This window comes from Empidonax traillii, unplaced genomic scaffold, assembly GCF_003031625.1.
Source record: "Empidonax traillii isolate 1590-97213 ecotype Southwest subspecies unplaced genomic scaffold, ASM303162v1 scaffold188:size807701, whole genome shotgun sequence".
NCBI classification, from domain to species: Eukaryota; Metazoa; Chordata; class Aves; order Passeriformes; family Tyrannidae; genus Empidonax; species Empidonax traillii.
Window position 1 is genome coordinate 250,300 of NW_020955381.1, and position 19,759 is coordinate 270,058.

The 19,759-nt window shown below is 40.3% G+C and overlaps 1 protein-coding gene across 1 annotated transcript in view; it reads left to right on the top strand.

The window, feature by feature from the left end:
* Positions 1-19,759, top strand: part of LOC114058799 (ADP-ribose glycohydrolase MACROD2-like) — a 152,332-nt gene that overhangs the window by 94,739 nt on the left and 37,834 nt on the right. The window contains exons 5-9 of the mRNA XM_027886506.1: positions 1,333-1,398; positions 4,777-4,845; positions 14,391-14,468; positions 15,094-15,168; positions 15,669-15,758. Of these exons, the coding sequence (XP_027742307.1) occupies positions 1,333-1,398; positions 4,777-4,845; positions 14,391-14,468; positions 15,094-15,168; positions 15,669-15,758 (378 nt within the window). The remainder of the gene's footprint in view (positions 1-1,332; positions 1,399-4,776; positions 4,846-14,390; positions 14,469-15,093; positions 15,169-15,668; positions 15,759-19,759) is intronic.

Genomic DNA, 19,759 nt, shown 5'->3' on the forward strand with positions numbered 1-19,759 from the left:
CTCCATCTCCCCTCCTCCTGGGAGCAGCTTTGTGCAGGGTCAGCCTTGGAAATACTTCTCCACTAGTCCCATCTGCTGGATGGCAGGATGAATTGCCTGCTGGAAAGAGGGAAAGCATCATAGCTCAGCCTTTAAACACGAGCTGGATGCGGCGTGCCACCAGATTTACATCTGCCTGTCTGTGCTGTCTGCTCCCTCCGTTTTCCTCCCATCCACATAATCTCATTTGGACCAGTGCTGTTCCCTTCATCAGCTTCCATGTGCTAAGTAAAAGCGAGGTGAGGAACCTCAGCAATGTCGCTTTAGAGAAGCTCTAATCACAAAAACCCGGGAGCCACCAAAGATCACAGCAAAAAAATATGTGTATCATTATCAAGCTATTTCCAGGCCTGGGAATGAATTTCCTCTCTCCCAGTGTATGTGCTCAGCAGTCATTTTTTCAAATGCCTCATTAAGGCTGGTACTCAGCTGTTCTCGTCGTGCTGGAAAGGAGGGAGCGTGGCCATCGTGTCCGACCCCACATGCTGCACTGCAGCCTCTTGTATTACTATGAAGCTAAAAGAGCCTTCTCCATCGTTGAAAATACAGAATTCCTAATGTATTTCTCACCAGGGCAAGCAAAGGTTAGGAGAACCATAGACGTTCCCCAGGGTATTACTGTTCCTGGTGGCATTCCGCCGTTTGGTACCTGCCTTCCAAAAGGCAACTGGAGGGTAGAAAATGGATAATGAATGCGAAATAGGGGAGAAAATTGGGAATGAATGCAAATGTAGAAAGAGGAAGAATGCATTCATTTCTAGCAACTTTGGTTTGATTTGCTCCCTTCTTTACAGTCGTTTGTGACGCATTTTTATACTTTAAGTGGCATTGTGGCTTTTGCTTTAAAATTCAATTCAGGTGATTCTTACCTTCCATAAGCATTCAAGGGAGTTTTGCAAGTCAGAAACACAGCCACTTCAAGGATCCTGTGGAAATGTTACTGGAGGAAAATAATCCCAGGAAAAAAACACTTTATAAAATACATAGGTGAAGTTCAAGCAACAATTTATTGCAGACAGTGTTTAGGGAAGCATCCCTTTATTTGGTATCGTTTTCAGTGAGCCTATTGAGATAAAATCTATAATCCTCATCCTGAGATACAAAAACATGACTGGTTTAAATGGAACTGGTCCTGTTGGCAGGTGTTTTCAGTTTACCTTTACATCTCTCCTCTTTTATCACAGTGCCTTGCTGTAAATTAGCAGTTCGTGCTGAATTGGACACAATTAATATTGCCGCTGCTGTTACCAATAAAAAGATGTGTTGTAAATAATTTTTATGTGTTTTTCTCAATAGGTGGTGATGGCACAGCGGAGAAGCAAAACACTGATGAAACTGAGGCCCGGAGCCGAGAAGCAGGTTTGTGCCCAGCTCCTTAAAGGCCTCTCTTAGGCTTTATCCACCTTGGTGAACAATAACCTTAGTGAGTGCTATTGAAGGGGAACGTTTGGACACTTTCACCAGATTAGCTCAGGTCTTGAGCAATTCTCCCATTAGAGACCGAAACTTCATTCATTATGGATGGATGTGTTGCAGTGCAGGAATGCAGACTTCCCTCTCCAGCTTACCAGCTCCGCATTCTCCCTTTAAGGTGAACTACCTCTAGCTAATCTTCTCACTAGCAAGAAATAATTTTTTCCCCTCTGCACAGAATAGAAATGGGGGAATAGGAAATTTGGAGAAGAAGGAAGCAGGCAGGAGTCTCCTCTTGATGAAAACTCAACTTCGGAAGATTTTAGAAGGTATTTTCAAGTTTCGAAAAAATGTCTGCACAAGTCTCAGCAGTTATGAAGATTTAAATCCATACAGAAAGATATTGATTATGCTGCGAGTGAATGTCAGAGTTCACAAGCAGGGGTTTTTGCAGGTGACATGCTTGTAAATAATAGTGAGCTCATTATGTTGAAATACAGTGTCACTCTGTGCTCACAATAAGTTTTCTATTTTTCTTTTCTGTTTATGATTGTTTTTTTTGTCCTGCCCACCTTTGTTCAGTGCAAGAGACAGCTAGAATTAATCAGGTTACCAAAAGAGCCAAAGTGGCAATCACGATGTCTGTATATTCTCTTTAGTATTTCTTTTAGTGTAGTATTACAAGTAACCCAATGCTTTTCTCATTTGGTTGGGGTTTTTCTCACTGTAGTACATAATGTTGCCTAAACGTACTTAATCCAGGGCGAATGAAATGGTTTTCTTTGGAACTTCTTTTTATTCAGATTGTTTTCAATATGTGGAGAAATTGAGCTGAAAAAGGCCAGTCAGCAAACACGGCAGGTAAATTTAGAAGGGCTAGATTCCTGACTTATCTGGTTTGCTTCCTTCATTCCTCCTTTTTGTCCTGTGCATCGGGCACTGTGTATGTGGAAGTGCAGCTTTACTGCCTGCCCTTCACAGGTCACTCTTCTGCAACTGAGTGCTGACATCTGAGGCTGTCCACACGTGCTTCAACTCCTTCTGTGTTTCATGTCCTCTTTATCACCTCTTCTGTATGTCCTCACGTGGGGCAGGCAGTGGGAGATGAAGCCCTGGGCACACAGCATTAAAGAATAAGCTAGATTGCCCTGGACCTCAGCAAACTTTATCCTCCCCAAGATAAGCATGCAGTGGTGTTTTGTGAATGCTGGAGGGCAACCACATTTCCTTTCCCAGGTTTTTCACTTTCATGCTAGTCATATTTTAAACAGGCAAAGGGGACCAGGGAGAAGAATGAGTTATTCTGTCTGAATTGAGACTCTGTTTTGAATCTCTGACTAGACTGGGGCCTAGATATCTTTTTCCAAGCAGTATTAGTTTTTAACTATACCAAGTACTGCTCGTTTGCCAGCTCACCTAAGAGCTAATGCTGCCCAGAGCTTCTGGCTGCAGCTGCAGAGGTTCCTGTTGAACCCAGTTAGAGCATCTACAGATACCCAATATAGCCCGCTGTGCTTGTCAGTGAGAGTCACTCTGATGGGGTGTGTATTTCCCCGGTATTTTGGTTCACAAAACAGCTTGAATTAAATGCATTTCTTTTTTCCCAAGAGAGTGAAGGAATACTTACCTCTCAGAATTATTACTTTGCTGCTGTAGGTGTCTTAAATGCATTGTGTTTTTCCCGAAACCGTCGTTACGACTTGTAGCGATACGAGCTGTCAGAGCTGGTTTATCAGAGCCATGAGGTACATTCTTGTGCTATCTTGCATTGGTAGTCATGTTTCGTTACTCTCATGGAGAGCGTCGGAGAAAAGATCCAGACATTTAAGGTCCGGGATCCAGAAAATGTCATTGTTTAGGAACGTGGTTTTAGGTACGAGCCTAAAGATAGCGTTGTGCCCACGCACAGCCCATTAATCACCTCCTCGGCCACAGGCACATGGTGTTACGGGGGAAAAAAAATTATTCGGCTTAACAGTTATCCCTCCTGGTTGACATAGTGACAGGAACAGAGGGGCACAATTACCTCGAATTAGTTACATCCACCTAATGAGTCGCTGCTGCTTTCCGCTCTATGCATTGCAGAGACAAAGCATCACCAGGAACTTTGAGGTTGCTGCTTCTGTGCCCTCTCTTGGCACTGGAAAATCACCTGTTTTTCCAGCATCCTCGGTTGTGTGCCTAAAACATTTCTAAACACTATAAAACGATCGCTGTTAGGAGCAATGCCATTAAATGTTAAAGTTCTTAGTTGTATTTTCTAAACCAAAAAGGATAACTTTCATCCGAGTGGGACAAATCATATACTTGATACTGTGAAAGAAAATGTAGGACAAAAAAAATGACTCTGTATGCTTGCCCCAGTCCATTACACTAAGATTTATATATTCTTATTATAGTGAAAAATATAGTGATATTATAGAGAAAAATACATTATATAGAAACCTATATTAGTGAAAAAGCCAGTAATAGTCTGAAAAGACTGAAAATTTTCAGCTATTACTGTGTGGGTTTTTTTTAAAAGTCTGGCCTCCAGTCTATCATCAATGAACTTCACACTTAACACATGGAGAAACAACATGGCAGGTGGTTCTGAGCTCTTTTTTCAAGGTAGTTAAATATACTCGATGTCTATATTAGGAATAAAAATTGTCAGAATCATCAGAGACAAGTCTTTTGAAAGAAATGAGCGCCTAGAAATGAAAACAAAAGCTTATAAAGGTTTTAGAACTATAAAAACTACCCAGAAAAAGCAACAGTGAAAGTTCAAAAATTCTTTTGAATTCAGGTACCACTTGTATCTGTTAACTATAGTAGTTTTACCTGTTAGTTTTACCATTAAAAAACTCCAAGCCACGTGTTTTTAGGGTCTTGCTAAATTTTCAGTCCTGATTCATGAAAGCTTCTATTTTCAGGAAAGCATTTGCATTTAATCATTTGGATTTCAATGGGATTCATGGATATGATTAAAGTTAAGAATGGCATAATTGTTTTCTCTCAAAATAGATGGATTAAATGAAAAAAAGGCATTTCAGAGCAAATAGCAACACCAGCCTAGCCGTGAAACCAATAGCTGTTTCTCCCTCTGTATTGTGAGGAATTGAAATATAGACTTGATCTGGCAGTGTTGGAATGTAAGTTTACCTCTTGTTTAGGGAAGACAATCAGACCAGTAATGGCCAGTGAATGGATGGAAGCCCAGTAAATGAAATTCAGGTCTAATATCTTGCCTCAGTAAGGCGCAACACTTTTTTTTCAGGGAAGCGGTCCATCAGTTTGCTGTCTAATGAATAACTTCTCTTTCATTTTCCTTTGTTCTTACAGATGAGACAAAACCTTCAGCTGCAGCCAACCTATCACCGTCAGAAGACACAGAGCTGAGCGAGGATAAAGGTACAGATTGGAAATTGTGTTTTGAAATACCCAGTCCCAAGAGGACATTTCATGAAGCCTTATATTCCTTAGTGTGGAAATTGCCCAAATCACAGTTGAACAATAGAGAAATAGGTAAATGCTTGGATTTACATTTACAAAGTCTTTGTAATGAAGTACTTGACACCAGCTGTTGTGCTGGTTAGGAGTGACACCGTGAATTCCTAAGTCCCCTTGTTGTGGAGTTAATGGTAAAATATCATACATGACATTTTCAAAATAAGCCCAAAGCCTGAGCTCGCTGGGATGACTCACAGGCGTAAAGTTAAGCGTGCATGACTATCTCAGCAAAATCAGCTCCCTGTTCAGTGCTCTCCTGATGCGGGAAAAGAAAAACACAATAGCTATAAACACATCAGGAGGAGACAGGAGGAGATGAAGTCATAATGGAGAGGGAGAAAGTACTGTTTATCTTGTGCAGACTGTGCTGGGCACTCAGATCATTTAGTTTGTGATAAATATTTAAAAGTGTCACAGGGCCAAATGACAGGGAGTTTAGAAAACAAGAGAGATGATCTAATTTAAATGTTTCAAGCTGAGATTTTTCCTGTGGAGTTGTTGGTTTACAGATAGGAACCAGGGCACAGCTGTACTGTTTTTGATACTCTGTGATAATCACACTATTAATTGCTGTACCAGTCTACATTTTGGGGGCATTTCTGTGGGGGTATGTCAGGAAAAACCCAGGCTAATATATAAAATGTTCGCTACTGTAATTCAAAACAGGAGTTACGCTATCTATAATAAATACAGTCCATCAGTACAGCCTTCAAGAAAGACTAATAGAAAATTTTAATGCACTTCACTGAGATAACATAATTATTAACATCCATTAACTTATTTATTTTAAAAGATTTAATGTTTAATTCAGCATCGCTGCTTGACTCTCTTCCCATTTTTCTAGATAAGTGTGACAGGGTGTGAGATCCTGCCCTTTTGTTCCAAAGCCACGTGCTGGAGAGCCCACATACTTACCTGATTATGAGTTCAAAGCCTTGTGCAGGTTGATTTAAGTACTCTTTTAACTGATTGATTGATCCTGCAAGGAAAAAAAAAGAAGCCACGAACCCTTGCTGGAGCATATCTTTTTGCTGCTTTACAGATTGAAGTTGTGGCAAGGCTAGAGGAAGGCAGAAATAGTGATGGATTCAGTCACAGCATGGCTGCTGGTTGCCTGTCAATAATTTTTCTTGTCTTGATGACATTTGGCCTTGTTTATGTATCCTGTATCTATAAGAGTCACCATCAGCTGGGTTTATGGTACGTTTCACAGTGTGAGGGTCACAGTGAGACCTTGGGTTTGGATTTTCCTTCGCTGTCTGCAGTTGTACTGAAGATCCCAACAAATTGGTATTGAGGGCATGTTCCTGACTAAGAAGACAAGAGTCTTCTGATAAGCTTTTTGGTGGCTATCTCAATGTGTAACCACTCCAGTTTTTTGCCCCACTGTGTTTATAATCTCTTCTCAGGAAAGAAGTCATGTTGGTACTACAGGTCTCACTTTTCCTATAATACATTAAGAATATATATAGTGTTTTCCCCTCTTCTCTTGAGAGGCTGATGGAGAGATAACACCCTGAGAGATCCAAAGTGAATTATGTCTTTGATGTCCTACCTCTCCTTGTAATTAAGATGGAAACATCTGGTAGAGAAAAAAAAGGAGCAAGACACACTCTCCTCTGTATATTTTGTTTGTAAAGCCGTACAAGTAGGGAAAAAAAAAAAAAAAAAAAAAAGAGAGAGAAGACCATGTTTTGGGATTTGCTTGCTAGTTTTTCTAATGGAACCAAGAATTTTTGAACAATGAAGTCACCACATGCACCAGGCCATGGTTTTAATCCTTATTTCCATCAGAGGATTTTTTTGCAGATTTTTACTGTGAGAGTGGAGAGGCACTAGAAGAGGTTGCCCAGAGAAGCTTTGGATGCCCCATCCCTGGAAGTGTTCAAGGCCAGGCTGGATGGGGCTTTGAGAAACCTGGTCTCATGGAAGGTGTCCCTGCTGGGGAGTTGAGATGATCTTCAAGGTCCCTTCCAACCCAAACCATTCTGTGATTCTTTGATGATTGTGTGATTTTAGATTTTGAGTTATTTTAAAGTGAATACTAGTGTTACAAAAAAACTTACTACCACTTGGGAAATGGCACTTTTATAAAATCCTGGCATTTCTGAAAACACCTGCTGCTCCCAAAATAAATTTCAGCCTTCAAATTGTTTGCCCACTGAGTTAACACAGCTAAAACCTGCTAGGTTCTGGAACATACTGATTTCTGTAGTTTATCTTCAACTAACTGAACTGGATACACAGCATTTAGAGAAATTATGTTTTCCCACTCCTTCCACCTAATTACTGTGAAAGGAGATTTGTGGCAAATAAGTCTAGGCTTCATATTCCCAAAATGCATAGTTTAAACCACTCAGAATAGGAGGTTTCCATGCCTGCTGTGGAAGTATAACAGTCTTTCAAATGTCAGCTCTGGTGAGTGCACCAAAACAAATAATTTGAGTCCAATTAGAGTTGACTAGTCGTTTTTCTGGTTTTTTGGTTTTTTTTCCTTCATGTTTTAGGTATTAGAATATAGCAAACATATTGACATAGTTATTTATTGCTTTAAAATGTGGTGATATTCAAAACAGAGCGCATGGATCTCTACTACCATGAAGATCTAATATTTTTGTAGTGCCTGAGTCATCTTTATAGTTTTCTTTTTAAAGGAAAGGAGAAGGATGGGAAGATGAAAGGAGTTTTCATGATAAGAGCATGGGACAGTGCAGGGATCACGTTTTGAGGGGCTCAAATTCAAATGAAAACCTCCTGTGAGATTGCAAATCCCACACTAATGTAAAAGTATCTCTCTTCTGTTACAATAGAAGAGACACTGTCCAGGAAAAAAAAAAAAAAAAAGTTCACAAAGGCCCAGTTTGCACAAGGCCTTTGAGCAAAATGAATTTTTTGAGTGCTTGTCTGTCCACAGAAAAAAAAAGAAAATAGAAAGAAGGACGGTCGTATTCTAAGAATATCAAGATGTTTGATGTTGTGCTGTAGAGGTATCCTCTTATTCCAGTCTGTGCAAAGTTTCTTTTTCCACTGTCTGCAGAGAACTGTTGCAATTTTCCCCTTGTAAACTTGCATGCTTAAGGATGGGGTCTCGTGGGGAGGGGAGCTGACATCCCCAGGCAGCACCTTCGTGGCGCTTCATTACTGTGCATATGGAAGTAGATCCTTTATCCACGGCGTGTTTCCAGTGAGAGATGCTTCTCTTTATGAAGTGTAAGGGCAGAGCAGAGTGATTAAAGTCATTAATGTTTATGCAGCAGATAAAGCACGTAGAAGGCAGGCTGCACTCGATCTGCTGTGCCTGTCTGTACAAGACTGTGCTGGGGCTACAAAACTCATTTTAAACAGACCATATAGTATATGTGGATTGGTTTGAACCTGTGATCATTTTTTGCTAAATAGAGTGTGTGTGCATGCACGTGCGTGTGTGCGTGTGAGAGAGCGATCTGCATCTTCATCTCAGTTACCTCTTTTACCAATTACCATTTAACCTGATTTAATGATAGAACTTTCTGTCAGGCAGATGTAAAAAGGAACTGGATTTAGTTCAGGTGAAGCATAACTCCCCATTATGCAATCACAGCAAAGTTTCTGTGCACAATACGTTGATTTTAATTCATTAGCACTTAATAGGAACTGAATTTTCATTTGAAGGTCAACTAAATTAAATCGTATGCTAATTAATTTTAAAAATAAAGTAGCGATTAATTATTTCCAGGTGTTCACCAAAGTCTGGGCTCCTGTGGGAATGCCATTTAAAGCAAGTCACTATTTTTCTACATTCTCTGAAATGGAGTCAGATTCAGTCAGCTAGAGGGCTTGTGTTGTCAGGAACAGAATTAGGTATATACCTTGGCTAGGGGTTAGCCCTAAAAACTTACTGTGGGCAACCCAGAAGCCTGTAAGTATCCTTCCTGTAAAGCATAATGGGTATAAATTCCTGTTTGGCCTGAGGTAGCTCTCACTATAGAAAAAATCTTCGTGTCCTAAGACATAAATGATTGAGAAGGGACAAACTGAAAGAGCATTTCAAATGCAGGGGAGCTGTGCAAATCAACGTAAATTAGTCATTGATAAGTGGGTGAAAAAGATTGACTGAAAGGCCAATATGATCAGAAAGAGGTGTTTAAATTCAGCTCTTAAGTATATATTAAGACATCTCAATGAATGACCTGATTTTCAGAAGCGCTGAGCGCTCAGCAGCTACCGATGAAATGTTTTTACTTCACCCTTGGGCTATGATTAGACCTGGAAAATTTCAGCCTGAAAAATTTCAATTATAGGTAACTGAAAGAGAAAGCTTTTTTTAATGGAAGAGTTTCAATACCCCCAGCCATAGCTGTGGCTCTGCATGCCCTCTCCAGTGATAACATTTTTCTGTCCCTTGGTTAGAAGGATTCCTATGAAAGCAAACTGGCTAACACAAGCTAATTTGTGGGGCTTGGGGGTTTTTAACCAGAGAATCAACCACCACCATCCAACCAACCACTTATTCTCTTAACACCCTCCACAAGGGTCACTTCGAGCTGAACATAATGGGGGGTATTCTCTTCTCCACATTTAATCTGACCTGAGTTGCACATCCAGATGGGGTCCAGCCCCTGAACTACTCAAGAGGAATTTCTGCTCTAACTTTCACTATCACAGGCAGCTGCAACAGCGAACGCTAATCTACTTAGCTGGTTTATTTAAATCCTACTTATTTTTAAATATTAGCTGACCTGGAGCCATCCAGCTGCGCTCCTGTCAGTCCAATGAGAGATCTTGCTTCTTCCATCTCCCCCCTCCAACCCTTCAGCACCTTTTCCTAGGAAGGCTGTAACCAAGACTATCAGGTCTTTCTCAGCTTTTTGCTTTCCCAGAGCCCTGTACAACAGGTCCTACCCCTTATGGCAGCAGCAGGATGCCCTCGGTTGTTACACCAGCTGCATCTGGAATTTCTCAGGTGGACAGAAAGCAAGGTTAGAGGAGATGCCCTTCTGTCAGCTTGAAGCACAAATGGGTGGGAGAAGTACTCAGTGGACCCCACCTGCAGAGATGAACTGCCTGGTCTATTACCTGAGAACTAGCAGAAATATATCTACAGGTTGTTGCACCTAAAAAGGTTTGTTTTACCAATCCATATAAACTTGTGCTCCAATAAATCTAATCTGTCATAAAGACAGATTAAAATGAAATCTTGCTGGATATAAAAATAACATTTTAAAGCTCAAGAATCTCTCCCCAACTTCTCATAAATCACCATTTTATAGTACTTCATTTTAACACATTTTCCTCAGTTTATGAGGCAAAAGAATACCCTCATCATGTGGCAACCTCCGTGCACACCATTACCTGTAATTTTAGACGCCTGCTTGATTTCTTTTACTCTGGAAATATTCCAGTCATTTTTCACAGTATCATGCTTAAAAAATAAAATGCATTGAACCTGTTTCTTTCCTAATGACCAGTTTTTTCCCTCTTTAATCTTCTTACAGCTCCCTAAAACACAGTGATTTATCTATGCTGTGTGCAGGACCCAGGTGTGTTGCACATTAGAAACGACTCAGTAAATAAGCCATACAGAGTGTAGCTGAGGAAGTGAATTTTAAAAGATCATTAAAACCACTTAACATTCAGTTCTTACCATTTCCCCTCTTCCTTAGCATTTGCAAAATTTTGTTTCAGCAGCATTGGCTTATACACCCAAAAGAAATTATGAATGGCATGGCAAAGCAGGGGGATTTATGCAGGATTTAGACAAAATAGTGTCTGATTATTGGCAGGAAGGGTAGGATTGATCGTTTATTGTGAGCTACATGCATTTCTTGGAGACAGATTCAACATACAGCTGATATATTGGAGCAGTGATATACTTGGGGAGTATTCTGATCAGCTTATTTCCAGCCTAAATATTTTTGTTCGGGGGCTGTTAAAGGTTGGGGCTAATTCCCAGGTGGATTCAAGCCCACAGTCCAACGAGACACTGGTTTCAATACAACAGAGGGGTGCAGAGATGAGCTCTCCTGATATGAGCACTTCCACTACCACCAGCAAGGAAGAATTTTGAGGGGATGCTCAGACTTCAATGAGCACTTGAGTGCTTGATGTGCAGTAGATGAAAGTGGCCTATCTTTGTCGCATTTTTTCGTAGAATGTCATGTTTGGTTCATTCATGTCTGATCAGTGGTGGCATTAGAAAACTGTGCTCCACTGTGGTATCCGAAACACTGATTTTTTTTTTCAGTCCTGCCTGGAGTAGTGTTAACCTTTGCAGTCCCAATTTGTAGTTACCTGAGGTAAATAGTGCCCGGCACGTGTATTATCAAAAAAATAAGCCGTGAGATAAAAAGCTATGCTGTGAGATAATATCCTGGCTTAGATTCTCTGGTATGACTTCACAGATAAGTAGCAGTGTTAGGAGAGGGCTAACACTGCTTTATGCCATTTAAAAATGTCATGAGTTAGTTCCCTAGTGAATTAGAGGTGAACAAAGGCATTAGGGACGACCAGAGCTCTTGTAGACCCTGGAATCATTTAGGACTGTAATACTGGGCATATGCCCCATTGCATAAGGCTCCAAAGGAGCACAGAGGACCAGCTGAGTCTGAGGAATACCACTACCCTATTGAAAACTTGCATGCAGGAAATAGGATGTCATCAGTATTTTTATTGACCACTGCATTTGGTTTTACACTATCGCTTTTGCTTGGCTCAGATTTTCCTGATAAATCTAGGTTTACTCCTTTGCTTTATTTCATTCTCGTTAATCCTAAAAGTAAATCTGTCTTTGGACCTTTGGGTTTGAATATTTGATGCAATATTTGCATTTGAAAAGAAGGAACCTTTGACACGGTCTTGACCTTAAAGATTTTGAAACTCAGAATCTACATAGTAACACCAATCAAGACTGATTCCTACTCCTGGAATAAGAACAGCAGACTCTTACAGCCAGGCAGTAACTCCTGCCCATGGTCTGTTCTTTTCAGAAACACAGTTTGCCAAAAAAAAAAAAAAAAAAAAAAAAAAAAAAAAAAAAAAAAAAAAAAAAAAAAGGTGAAAAATTGTTATTGTATATTGCCTGGGATAATTTGGAATTCTGTGCAGCCAAATTGCTTTCTCAGACCCTGGAGCAATAGGAAAACTGTTTATGATAAAAATGAAGGTTTTAACACAAAATTACAATCCTGTAAGAATAAGGCCTGCGGGGACAGACTGCCAGCTGCGCCAAGGGGTGGGAAGAGCAGCGACGTCCTGCACTGTGTGAAAACTGCAGTTTTCCATGAGCCCTGCCCAAGTGGCAGCCTGGTGGGCACATACATCAGCCAGGCACGAGGCTCCTTAAGCTCCATTTGTTCTCATTGACCAAAGCCCGGAATTGTGCCTCTGATGCTGTGGATTGATTTTTGCATGAAATTGGAGTCATCCCTCATGGTGGGAGAAAAAGGTGGCACCTGTGAACTGAGATCAAAGGCACTGGTCTGGGAGTTTGAAGTACTGTGCAAGAGGTGTGGGATAAGGTGGCTCTGAGGGTCTGACAGAGCAGAGCCACATGCAGCTCTCCGTCCCCTAGCAGGTGATATCACACTTGTCATCACTTTTGACTGCCTGAAGGGCTGTGTTGGGCCCTGGCTGCATGGTATTTTAGGCAGAGGACTCCTGATTCCAGCTTTTCCAGTACAGTTCCTTTTACAAGCATGCTTCTGCATCATAGAGGAAAAAAAAAAATTATTAATTTAGGGCGTGGGGTTACAGGTGGTACAAATCTTGGCTTGCTTGATATCCCAAAAGCTTTGTACAGAACTTCAGCAAAGCCAGAGTTTTGCTCAGTGGGTTTAAAGTTTGCTTGAAAAATTCCCCCATTTATACCAAGAGATCCTTCAGCTGGCTTTTTGATTAAACTTGGAATTTGATGAAATTCTAACCTATTTTTGCTCTGATTTGGGCTGATAGGGTACTCCTTTGTACCTCATGGTACAAAGTGGCATTCCAGTATAGAAAGACTGACACACTGGTCCACCTGAGAACAGTGAGTAGTGTTTTAAGTCCACAGTAGGGTGAAAAAAAGTGCAGCAAGGGCAAAGTTTAGCAAATTGTACATCAGTGAGTTATTTTACTTTCAAACTTGGATTTATAAACTTATTGTCTTGCCGCGAAAGAAGTAAGAAGCTGTGCAGGTAATTAAATATTTGCCTTGGGGGATTATTTGCAGTTAATTAAAGCCACACACTTTCAGTGCATACCTTTCCTACAGATTATTAAATTTGGATCAGATGTTAACAACCCAGCTTTCTCACTTATCCATCAGAGATTATCATTGGAAAGTTTCAGAAACAGAGTTTTGCAGCGGTATCCTTGGGTATATTGTAAGATTTGCTTGGCTGTATTGTGGAAAGGGACCTTGCAGAAGTTGAGCCATAACAAGACTGTCATAACATCATTTATTATCACATTTTCTAGATCTTTTGGCACCGTCACTTACGTTTTCCGTCCAGCAGCACTTTAGGAACTGTCTCACACGGGTACACAAATCCTGATTATCTGTTGCCACTGTTATGACCTGGAGTGGACCTAACTCCTGTAGTTTGCAGAAATGTCCAGTTAGATTAGCGGTGGTTTTTAATGAGGCTCAAAGAGAGCTCTGTATCTGGGCAAAGCTGTGTGTTACGGGGATGAACAGAGCTAAAACAGGTGTCTGCATTGCTGCATTACCTGAGTTCAGTGGAATTATGCATTAGGCATTTCTCCATCCCCAAGCAAAAACTAAGTGGCTGTTGTCAGAAAATGCTGTTTGACACAACAAAATAATGCCCTGTGCTTATTAAAATCCCAGATAGCATGGCAATTGGACTTTATGTCACCTAATTTAAGCTTCACTTTGCCACTGTTTCAGAGTATGGCTTTGGGCAGTTCATTTTGATGGTCTGCTCCAAAAAAGAAAAGCAGTCTGGGCCACAATAATGAGCTTGGGAGTTCTGTCATCAAGTGACATGAGGCTAGGATTTGCACCGGGATTTATGGGATTTAATGTTTGTCAAGCTTGTGAAAATCCAACCACGAGAAATTGTTGTTCTAAATAAATAATGAATCACTTCATTTATCAAGTAGGTGGTTTGTGCTGTTCCTCATAGCTTTGTGCCACTCCATTTGTCAAAAATAAAATTCTTGGTAGCTCTGCTGATTATTGTTAGGCATCCTTCCTTGCCAGCTCCTTGTTTAAGGTTTGTACTGCAGGCAAAAAACTTCTCAGTAAGTGTAGAGGTCATGAAATGAATTTGAATAGTTGAAACCCACAAGTATACTTCTGTAATTTATAGGGCTGTGGTTAAACAGGTAGAAAATCTGTCAGCGTATCAGAATGCCACATATGAAGCTGACACCTAAGAGCTACCTCTAACTCAAGGAGGTACCAGGCTTTTCCAGCATGAAAACTGCTGCAGGATTTACTTGTTGGTTTGCTCTTTCCTCAGACTCCCTGAAAGACTCCAAAGGCACGCGGGAGAGTGATCCAGTGCATCCTGTGGCGTGTGAGCAAGATCAAGCCGAAGGTAAAGTTTTGTATCAATTTTTTTTAAGATAGAGATAATGAACCAGTTGGGAACTTTAGTTGTTCCATTTTCAGCATCCAGTGGGTTTCAGCCTGACCTCTGCCCCCTCAAGGAAGTGCTGTTGGCTGGTAGAGGTTGTGTGTCAGCCAGTTGTGGGGCCACAGGCTCTGGGGTTACTGGAGAAGACACACGTCTTCAAATATGTGGGTTAAGCCATATTGATCCTGGATGCATAGCATTGTTATTATTGTCCTTCTATGTTACTGTTGTTGTTGTAAAAGCCTGTGGGCTGTTTCTGTTCCTTCTGCTAAGCTGACTGTCAAGTGCAAGAGCTTTGCAACAGCTCCTATGAGAAACAGTGTCAAGGCTGAGCTACAAAAGAATTAAAAACAAAAGTGATACAGGGTCAGTTTTGACCAGCCGTTTAACAAACTTAATGCTGAAAGTTTGTTAAGTGATGTTTTCATATATAAAATAAGTCCAACATTTCACTTAACAGAAAAACAGCAGTACTTGGCTGAGAAGTACCATGATGTGTGGTAGGTTCATGTCTTGTTTTGATGAACTCAGCATTGCTTGCACAGAGCAACATCCTGATGCCATTTTCTGTTTGTTTTATTAACAGGACAACAGGATGTTTCTGCAAAGGAGGAGATGAAACCTGGGGCAGATTCCCAAAGCTCCTACATGGAAATAGAAGGTACTGCATGCGTCTTGAAAGCAAAAAGTAAGATTAACAGGCAAAACCACTATCATAGAATCACAGAATGTTTTGGGTTGGAAGGGAACTTAGTGACCCCCTGGTTCCAACCACCCCACTGCGGGCAAGGACACCTTCCACTAGAGCAGGTTGCTCAAATCCCCATCCAGCCTGGCCTTGAACACTTCCAGGGATGGGGCATAGAGAATGCGTGTCTCTGGGCTTGTGAAGAGTCCCAGTGCAGGGCTATGCTTGGATCCAGGCACATGGTGATTTCGTGCTAGATCCCAGAAAGTTCAGCACCTTGAGGGCTCAAGGCTTTGCTGTCAGCTACAGCCCCTTGGATTTCCTCGGGCAGCTTTTGTATTTGTACCCTTGGGGGAAAGGATCCTTTTCCTCTGCCAGTGTTTTTAATGGCACGGTCTCTAGTGGATGTTAATCCTTTTATGTCTGTTCTGAAAAGCCTTACTGTTCATCTTCTTTTTATCAAATTTATTCAGAGACACTGTTGAACCAAGAAGACACAACAGACGTTGAGGCACCTTTGATTCCTGGTGCAGAGGAAAAGGAAGAAGGAAAAGAAGAAGGAGGTGAGCCTACTTATAAAACAGATGGAGACAGAGAATCCTGCTGCACTCGTTTCTTTTTCTGTTGCAGGAAACATGACAAGAGTACATAAGAGCTTTCTTCTTCTAAGAAAAAAACCCTTTTTTTGTCTTATCACTGAGTGTTGTTTTGATATATTGAACTTGGATTTGCATAGGCAAATAAGTGCAAAAAAGTGCACACGCAAATTCAAAAGTGCCTTTAAAATAAATACTCTTCTCATTGTTGGTTTTATGCATTTAAGTGCATAAGGCTGATTAAACAACCAATTTATGTCCATTTAAGTACACTCTTGATCACGTTCGCCAGAAGCATTGAGAGTATTTAAAATAAATGGGTATGATTATTATTTGTGAGGTCATTAATAAAGATTTAACTAGCAATTAACTAAAACTAGTAATTCTAATGAAGAAACGAATATTTGGAGCAGGAGTGGAGAGTCTTGCTGAATCAAGTAATTTTTTCTGGGAGTAAATTATTTAAAACCATAGGAATGCTTCTGCAAGGAAATGTAAAAGTTTAAGTGTTGGACACTTCTGGGAACCCTGCATTCAGCTCACCACTTGCAACAGTCACATGGTTATATATAAAATAATGTATTATGTAAATAATTCTGTAATTTGAAGTAACTGCAAGTTAATAATTATATGGTTATTTGTAGAGCATAGGGATGAATTTTACAGTTCCAAATTAAAACACAGACATGGTTTTTATTGAAAATTCAGGTCAATACTAACTGTGTTGTCCTAATTATGAACTCCTTTCCCCAGCCACATTGACACCAACTTAATTGCAAACCTGTGTTAGCAATATTGACATTTTTCTTCACTGCAAAGCCAGGTTAATAGAACCTCTTTGTTCATATATAGCTAAACAACATTTCCTCTCCTTTTTTATTTTTTTTTTTTAATTTTAATTGTGTATCCAAGTTGAGACTAATCACATCTCCTTATTATTCTTCATGTTAATGGTATTGGGTTTGTGCTGTATTAATGATGATGAAGGGAGAATTGATATAATCCTTACTTTCAAGTACCTGCCTACCTCAGCTGCAAATCCAGGTTATACAATACAGGCTCACTCTGATTGCAAATACCAATGTCTTCATGTTAATTTCCTCTGAATAAAAATTATTTACATTTGATTTTATGCCTCATCATAAGCAAGTTGGACAAAATTTGCTTTCATTATTTGTACATTTTCTCCTCTTTAATACTTTAGTGTCCCCTATGGCTAGGGACTGTTGCTTAGTTCTCAGCAGAGAGATTGTGTTTCACCATCTGTTCTACCTACTATTAGAATATGTAACGTTAAGGAAAAGAAGGTAATGTCGGAATAGGGTTGTTCTTGGCACTTTTCCTGCCCCTGATTTAAAAAGTTCAAATACTAAGTAAGTAAAAGGTTCTTTCTAAATATTTTGGAACGTGTTCCTACCTGGGGGCTCAGGCGTTGCTCCTGTGCAGGATTCCTCTGATCCAAAACTTGTTGGAAGTCCATAGAAGGACTCTCATCAATTTAAGTGAGCTTTTGGTAAGTTCCATGATAAGAGGAGAGATGATGTGTTGAGTTCATGTTTCATAAAACAGCATAGATCCGCTATTCAGCTTCTTCCAAACATACTGTCTTTGGCTCAGGGAAAATAAATGGGTGCTTTTTCAGGGTTTTGAGAAGGAAATTAAGGCTTTCCCTTGCTTTGGTTCATTCTTATGGGTATAAGCAATTTTGAAACTCATCTTGCTAGATGCTTCCTGTTCTGGTGGGCACATACTCTGCCACATGGGTTTTGAAAGTTCACCACAAAGTGAAGTGGGTCTGGACAAAAAAAGGTAAAAAAAATAAAATCAGCTGAAGTTCAGTCTGATAAAATAATATATTTTCCCCAATGAGAGACTTCTCTTAATGGAAAGAGATTACCTAGTATAAAACAGAGATTTAATACGTAACATTATTTTATGTGACCCAAGTGCTACCTCATAAACTAATTCAGTTGAATAGTTTTCCAGCAGCGTGAACAGAACATCTGACATAGGATGAAATGGCTTATTTTTGTCTAGGAACATGTGGCAAAAAAAACTAATGTGGGACTGCTAGTCCTGTTAAATCGAAACACGGGGATTGTCAGTTGTTTTGAACCATTCTGGATCTCTGTGCATAGTGACATGTAGCGACTACTAAACTGCAAACTACTTGATCTTTCTGTTCTGTGTCTGACTGTTTGGGTTTTTTTATGTTATCAACCTCATCCTGGAGCAGAGGGTAGCATGTAGCTGCTTCTCTCCTTTCCCTCTCTCTCTCTCTCTCTCTCTCTCTCTCTCTCTCTCTCTCTCTCTCTCTCCCTGGGAGCCATTAGATTCATGGGAGTCATCTGCGAGCCGTGTGGTCCCCAGCACTGGAGCTGTGTGAGCCGCTAAATGGCCAACAAAGATCAAAGTCCCTTTTCCAACCTAAAGCTGGATTTCTGCTCAGCTACTGATTGTGGCTTTGAGGCGCGCTAGGAATTTTTTCCAGTGATACGGTTTTCTTTGGAAAAATGACTTTTTCTTGCTTCTGAGATGTGTCTCAGTTTTTGCGAACTTCTGACAAACCACAGGTTAGCTTAGGATTTAATTGTGCGAGTTTTACTGCCAGCTCATCTCTGTGGTTTGGGGGAATATTAGGGCTTGCAGGGTCCTTTCTGTATAGTTCATTTGGCTTCACAGCTCCAGGGTCATGCAGCACCGTGTATTTCTAAGGAGTCCCAGATCCTGGTGCTCTCGAGGTTCTGGGGCGCCAGGAGCCCAGAGGAGTGAAGAATCAAAGTCTTGGCAGTCTCACTGCTGTTTCCCATTGCCAGCAGTAAGAACCAAGCCAGATTACCCTGAAGAATATAACAATGTAAGGCACTGTGTGTGTTTCATAAAAACCTGCTGTTGAAATCAGTAATAAAATATCACATGTGCCAATTTATTCCCTTTTTTTCCTACTGTAACTTAAAGTTATATATTACGAGGGAGCAGCTGAAGAAGAAAGGCACACTAAGATGCCTTTTTAATTTTTTTTTCCAGCTACTATAATACACTCATTCTGGTTCACAAAAGAATAATGAAAATCTGTGTTTCTTATAAGATTAGGGAATATTGTCAAATCCCTTTATTAAAAAGCAGAGTAAGTGGTGATCACTGACCTATTTGCTGACTAGGTAAGTGTACATGCTTTTAATAGACCATTTGGCAGTCCCTTTATATGTACACTTGGAAATAGTCCTGTTGTGTTGTAATGACCATGCATTCAGCATTTAGCTGCAGTTTTAATCAGCACACTTATTCCACAACACGATTTGCAACACATGGAAATAAACCCCATGTTGATTTGTGTGAATATGCAGCCAATTCCTCCTCCAAGCCCACTCTTCCCTCTGTCATCTTATTTCCCATCTCTTTCTGTCTCCCTTCGTCAATGCATACGATATGATGATTTCCCTCTCTGATCATCCTTACAAGTTGCTTCACTCTTTGGAGGGTTAGGATTTCTGTCAGAGCACTAGAAAATTAAGTTATTTCTGTTATTTCTCTGTTTTCTCTCTTCTGTATTTGGGCTAAAATATTTTATCTTACGTGGTCTGAGCTTAACCTGGGATGTTTCTGCACCCAAGAAACAAATCAGAGGGGTAGAGTAGCATCCTCACCTTAACCATGCAGTGTCAAGGCTGGCTGGGGGAGGTTTCACAATTTAAACCATTTGAAGTACATGAGATTTTCTTTGTCAATCTTCTGGTCAGTGCTTGTTTACTGTGAATTTGAATTCTGCTTAATTTCTGTTCAAGCTAAGCTCAGTTTTGCTCAACAGTCTTTGTTACAGAATAGCTCTGTAACTCTGTAGCCATCATTTTGTCCATCCTTCACTTGCCCATTGTACTTTAGCAAGAGTGATAATTTTATGGCATAATCTTGGAGAGAATTAAATATTACAAAACCTGAGGAACAGAGCTCTCTCTCTCTCTCTTTTT